Below are 6708 nucleotides of genomic sequence, written 5' to 3' on the forward strand. Positions count from 1 at the left end.
CAAGTAAACTAGGAGGAAGGTACAGGAAGTGACGCAAAAGAAGCCCCTTTAAAAGAGAGTTATCTTCTAGAAAAGAGAGTTCAGTGAGTTCAGCTTGGGTCTTCTGGATCGTGTCTTGGGTCTGAAGGATTTCTTCTTGTTCATTGCTTGGATGTGGAGGACCTCTGGCTGGAATCCTGAGACCTTGGTGAGACTGTTCTTAAATCTTTCCCTTAAAACTACACTTGGTGAGTGAAAAAGGCTGACTGACTACCTTAACTTCCCTGGAGGTACTAGTCTCCAGGAGGCTCCCTTGATTGGGAGAAGCCCTAGTGGTTAAACCCCTTATTAAATGACTTTTAGGCTCTCTGGCTGGGCCTCTGGGGGCTTCTAGAGCCCTGCCGGAGTAAAGCAAAGACTTGAATACAAATCTAATTCCTTAAGTTAGATCTCTTACTCTACCCACTTCTCATCTCTCCCACTCCCTGCTATATTTTGTTAATAAATTACTAAAATCATTTTAGGAATTGGTATTTATTCAGTTCCTTGGTGACCACACCTTTAAATATCAATATAGTCAACCAAAGTCCCCCTTTTCCCTCTTACGGTACCAACTCTTAGGCCGAAGAGTGACTAGGACTAGGCTGGGGTTTAAGTGACTTTTCCAAGGGTCACACATCTCAGAAGTATGAGACCACATTTGAAGCCCAAACCTCTCCACTCCAAGCCTGGTGTTCTATCCACTGGGCCACCTAGCTGCCCCTTTCTTTTCATCTTTCAATGATCACTTTGTACTTTTGTACAAAGGATTCAATATGTTGAAGAAAGGAGTCCTCTTCCACGAAAGGACTTGCCAAGAAGAATAAAGTCATCCTTTCAATGGACTTAAAACTACTATTTAGACTCAAGACATTTCTTGGGAAGTGCCTCGTTCAGCTAAGAGAGTCTGATGTTGTAAGTGTCCACACCGTAGTCTGAAATATATAGAACACCATTAGCACTGTCTCTTCTTCCTTAGATTGTTAAGTCCTGACACTGAACTCAACAACTAAGTCAGGGAAAACTATTAGAAATTAAGCAAGTCCTTTGATTCTGATTTAATAAATCAACAAACATTTTTAAGTGCCTACTATGTGCCAATAAAGAGTGGTGTCCCCAAAACCTAAAGAATATTAAGAACACCTCGAAATGGACAGCAATATTCACTTATTTGTGATGATAAATATATATACAACAACTAGGGAAGGTCTAAACATACAGTTGAATGTTACAGGCCCATAAGGAAAAATGAATATGAAAAATTCAGATAAAATGAAAAAATGATATGAAGGACTGCCCCATGAAGAAAAACACAGACAAGAATTCAAATCGTTGACTCTAATAAGGCACCAAAAACCAAGACTAAACCCAACCCTCAATGTTGAGACCACCCTACCAAGGAAAAAGGCCTTGAGTTCTTCCCAAAGGGGAAAAAAGGGATACTAGCAGCTCTAATCACTCCATCAAGCACTCACTTTGGAAGACATTATATTTGAGGGGTGGCTGGAAAATGTCGGGTCAAAATAAAATTTAACAATCAGTTTTAAAATTAAAAAAAAGATCTGAAAAAACTCAACCAAATTGGAGATGAGTAGAGGGCCTTAAACTTGGCCATCCCCCAATGGTTCCATATCTAGGATCCTGACTGCTAAATTTCTCCTCTGTTGCGGGCTCTACAGACATATTCCTTCTACCAACATAGATTCCAATTCAAAAATGGTAGTTTCACAAGTTGCTGGTGTCAGAAAAAGTTCCTACCTGCCCCAAGAGCTGGTAGCCTCTCCACATATAATCAGGCCATTCCTTAAACAACATAAACACCCACAAAAGGCTTTCTGTTCAGGCCCTGACCTTGTGGTCCACTGACACCACCATGGAGAACTTAGGGTTACTTAACTCCCATACCACAATGGGGCAACAGTGGAATCAATTGTTCTCTGGATTCAAATATGAGTTCTATTACCTTACACAACTTATTCATGGTTTTAGGTCTCAGTTTTCTTCTCTGTAAAATGAGAGCTAAGCTATATATTTGCAGTCCATTCCAATAGAGAAAATGACATCTTTGCTGGTCAAAGGTTATGGTAGCAAAGCTAGGGCTGGAACACCTCCTTATTTGTTATTATTGATATTACTGTATTCACTCATCCTCCAAGCTGATCTCTGGCCTCAAGAGTTGTAAATTCCTTACTATTTATCTTACATTGGCTTATGTTGTAGCTTTGGGGATCTATGTTGTCCAAAACAGAATGCTCAAACTTTTGAGGCCTATAGTCTATAGTCTTCTGTGGGCTCAGCATAGGAGGGGCTCTACTGCATTGCTAATATAAAAAGATAATAAAAGCCCAAAGTAAAAAAAAAAAAAAAAAAAAAACATCAATTAAAAAATGTCCTACTTAGACAAGGGATTTGAAAAAAAGTTGAAAATTATTAAGTGCTATTTTAAATAAGTGAAGGCACAAGGCCTGGAAATGCATTTTTTGGAGCCATCACAGTGTCTAAAGAAGTCCTGGAGAAAGAAACCACTCAAATGGAGTTCTTATACCTTGACTATTGTGAAACCTGTGAGTGGGCTTGCCTGTCTCAAGTCTCTCTCCACTCCATCCTTTATTTAGCTATCAAAGAGATTTTCTTAAAGCACACCCATATCATCCTCAACCATTCCATAAACTCCAGTGGCTCTCTATTACCTTCAAGATCAAATGCAAAATTCACTGGCTTCCCTGTTGTTCTTCCCACTAAATACTCCATTATCTCCAGACTCCCAGTGCCTCTCTGTCTGTCTATGTCTGGAATTTCTCCCTTCTTAGCTTCAAGCCTCTCAGCTTCAAGTCCCAGCCCAAATGCTCCCTTCTATGGGAAGCCTTTCCTGATCCCCCACAATCTAGTGCCATATATCTATGTCTTGTAGATCTTTGTACAAACTGTCTCCTTCCAGGACCTAGGGGGAGGCCCATTTCCACATCTCTTGGGGTCCCCAGGCATGGCAAGGTGCTTGGAGGTGCTATGGATGTCTTACGGACTGGCTGATGACATTCTGTATCTCTGGTATGAGGGACTCCCCAGGAAAGAGAACAAATTCACAAATAACCATTACTAAATGGTGCCCCCTAGACTGGTGACCTTGGGCACCTTGCAGATATCCATTCTTACTAAACCAGATTCTCAATAACCCCGGAGTGGAGGCCTACCCAACAGGACCCTGACGGAGACAGGGGGATGGGGAGGACCACCCCTTCTCCCCCGGAAGAGAGGTTGAGAGGTAGAAGCCTGGAGGAGAGGAATGGGGCTGCCTTGGAAGCGGATCTTAGATCCAGTGAATTCCCCGCATGCCCCACGCTGGCTCAGATGTTCTCAAGCTCTCCCCAATCAGGTTACCCACAGCAAGGTCAATGGTTTGGAAAGGGGATCCAGCCTCCGAGCTCTTGCCGGCAGCCCCTGAGAGCCCCCCCACCTCCGTCACCGCCCCAAGGAGGGCGGAGCAGGATAGAGAAGAAGCCTATCCTCCCACACAGTAGGTGTTTAATAAGTGTTCATCAACCAGATGACCCATAACCCCAATCCACTCTCTCCAGGCCCTTCTAGCTTATTTCCCACCAGAGTAAAAAAGCCCCGCCCTGGGGGAAAAAGAAGGGCATGTGCGCATGCGCTGAAGTGTCCGCTATTGGTTGCCATGTGAACAGGCGAACGAGGCCCAAGCGCAGACACAGACGTGGCGTTGCCTGGCAACGCAAGACTGAGCTCCCCCACCCCCTCGGGGTCTGCACCTGCTGCTTCCCCGCGCCCTCCAGGCGCACGCGCATCTAGCGCCCCTCCGCTACCTTCAGGCCCATGCGCGCACCCGTACCTCTTTCTTCTTCTGGGCCACGCTCGGGGGCGCGCACAGCAGCAGCAGCAGCGGCAGGAGGAGCGCGCAGCTCGCGCCCGCCAGGCCCCATCGCCACCGACACCGGGCCCGGCTGAGCCTGCTCGCGCCACCGCCCCGTGTGGACGGCCCCACGGCCGCCGCCGCTGCTGCAGCCGCTTCTGATCGCAGCGCTGCCATCGCCCGAGCCTCGCTGCTTCTGCCGCCACCGCCGCCACCGCCGCCGCCGCCGCTACCTGCCGCAGCCCTGACTCTCTCAGACAGACCGTGGGACCAACAGCCCTCACGAAGAACGCTGCCCCGCCCAACGCCGCTGCGCTGCGGAGGGAAAGGAAATGCGCTTGCGCAGCTTAGGCCCTGCCCGGCCCCGGCTCCTCTTCCGCNATGCGCTTGCGCAGCTTAGGCCCTGCCCGGCCCCAGCTCCTCTTCCGCCCCGCCCCCAATGGCGCAACTCTCCCCCCCGCCCCGCCCCCAGAAGGTGGAGCCTGTCCTAAGGACCCCTTCCCTACCCGATCTCCATGGCCCCGCCCTCTAACGCAAGGCTCCTCTCCCCCACCTAGTAGCCTTTCCAATTTTGGCTCCACCCCTTTGACTATCTCTTTGTGTGACCCCATCCCAGACTAGCTCTGGCTCCTTATAATACTTCTCTCCTCAGTTATGGAAATGGCCCTTTCTAGAGAAAGGCTTCCCCTTTCCTCCCCTCACTCCCATCCCCAGGCATGGGTGTGTCTCTTTGTGACTTCTTCCCCAGGGCCCTGGGTGGGGATCTCAATAACTCTTAGGATGCTGCCCCTTCACTTCAGTTCAGTGCCCACCTCCCTCCCATTCCATTTCAGGGTTTGGGCTCTGAGTTTAGCAAAGAAGCTGTTGTGCCGCCTGGCAGCGGGAGTTTCCTCCTCTGGGAGTGCTTTTATGAAAGACATCCTAGGACTTGTCACTGATTGGCTGTTGTCACGACATCACCATATCAAGGTCAATGAACAGTGTGTGTTTTACTGTGGCTGATTAGACCGCTGGACGTGAGCTCCCAAGGCTCTACCCCAGGTTGGGCACGCATAGCCCCTATGAACACTTGGGATGGAGATTCGTCCATATAGGGTTCTTTTGAGCTAGTAGCGCACAGTGCCGCCTCTGATTGGGCAAACAAGGGGTGTGCTAGGGAGTCGTATGTCTCACAATCAATATTCAAGTTCTTCAGAAAGACTGTAAGAGGGTTCTGGTATTGCTCTCCATGTGAGCATTTGTTTTGTGTGAGTTTTTCATAAAATAATCTTACAGGTAAATGGATGTTTGGCCTTTGAACAATGTGGCCAGCCCAATTGAGTTGCCTTCTCTGCGATAGAGTCTGAATGTTTGGCTCTAATACCTTCTCTTGCCAGATGATCTTCAGACTCTTCATAAGACAATTCAAATGAAAGCAATTTAATTTCCTGCCATGGAGCTAATAGAGTGTCCAAGTTCCACAGGCACATAACATGGAGGTCAGCACAACAGCTCTGTAGACTTTCAGTTTAGTAGGCAGCCTATTATCTCTTCTCTTCCACATTTCATTTGGAGCCTTTCAAATACTGAGCAAGTTCTGGCAATGCATGTGTTAACCTCATCATTTATGTGGACATCCCTACAAAGTATGCTGCCAAATGTAAATAGCAAGTAGCCATCTTGTGCAAACTGTTGCAAGATGGGAGTTAAGATTTTGGAATTCCCAGAGCAGGCATGAGACAGTAAAAGACCGTTGGAGCACCCCTATAAATAGGAGGTCACCCCCAAGCAAATTGACTCAGTTGAGAGTTAGGTGGGTGGAAGGGGAAAGCTCTCCAAACCCAAAAGCTTCATCAAAGACTTGAGTTAACTGATTAACTTTAGGGTTCAGCTACTTAGGTCACCTGTCATATCCTGCAATTTGCCATATATTTTATCATCAACAACAATTTTCTACAATATCATCAAGAAATTAATCTGAAGATTAACAGCTTTTTATAACCAGCCACTTTTAGTTTTAACATCTAGCAGCTGAACTAGGCTGAGGTTGCCAAGCTAGTCAGAGGCAGAATTCCATCCCAGCCTTTTCCCCAAGGGGAACTGCCTGGCTATTTATCAACTAGATATTAGTTTAGTTTAACCTCTTAAACCCTCTATCCTCACCCATTTTTCCTTAATCCCCATATCATCAAGATATCTCTATACCTATTAATTAAATTAGTTACCTGTTGTTGAGACCTGCTTACTGGCCTAGTCAGTTTCTCACTATCAAACCTGACAGTTGGGATTAATTGCCTGGCTGGGGAGGAATAAACAGGCTAATCACCAACTCTTGCCTGTGATTAATTTCTGATCAATGCAAGATCATCTGTACTATTCACGGTCAGTTCAGCATAACCAAAAAAGGCTGATACCTGGGTATTCCATTCCACATGCTGTCTTGGTATTTTTGCACAAGCCATCCCCCATGCCAGGTATGCATACTTCCTCCCCATCTCTTCTCAGAATCCTTAGCTGGATTGGAGGCTTAGCTCAAATGCCACCTGCCCCATGATGTCTGCTCTAACCCCCCTTACTGCTAATGCTGCCTTCCCTAAACCCCCTCAATTACTTTGTATGGATTGGGAACTTACAGTTGTGACCAATGCTCTATCCAGTTCTGGATTTGGGTTCAATCCAGGGGTGCCTGATCTCCAGAAAGGAGGGGGCCAGCCTTCCTCTCTTTCTGGTCCATTGTGCTCCAGAAATCTCTTAGTTGTGGCTCTTGGCTAGCGTTTCCTTAAAGCAGGATGAACAGCATCCTTTCTAGTAATGCATTCAGTATACAATGTGAGTACCAGGTA

General features: G+C 46.8%; 1 protein-coding gene across 1 annotated transcript in view; it reads right to left on the reverse strand.

The window, feature by feature from the left end:
• TUSC3 (tumor suppressor candidate 3) overlaps window positions 1-4806 on the reverse strand; it is a 58375-nt gene extending 53569 nt beyond the window's left edge. The window contains exons 1-2 of the mRNA XM_044681136.1: window positions 4699-4806; window positions 3866-4201 (exon numbers count right to left, since the gene is read on the reverse strand). Coding sequence (XP_044537071.1) covers window positions 3866-4201; window positions 4699-4806 — 444 coding nt within the window. The remainder of the gene's footprint in view (window positions 1-3865; window positions 4202-4698) is intronic.
• Between the last annotated feature and the right edge of the window lie 1902 nt (window positions 4807-6708).

Source organism: Gracilinanus agilis, chromosome 6, assembly GCF_016433145.1.
Source record: "Gracilinanus agilis isolate LMUSP501 chromosome 6, AgileGrace, whole genome shotgun sequence".
In the NCBI taxonomy this organism is placed as follows: Eukaryota; Metazoa; Chordata; class Mammalia; order Didelphimorphia; family Didelphidae; genus Gracilinanus; species Gracilinanus agilis.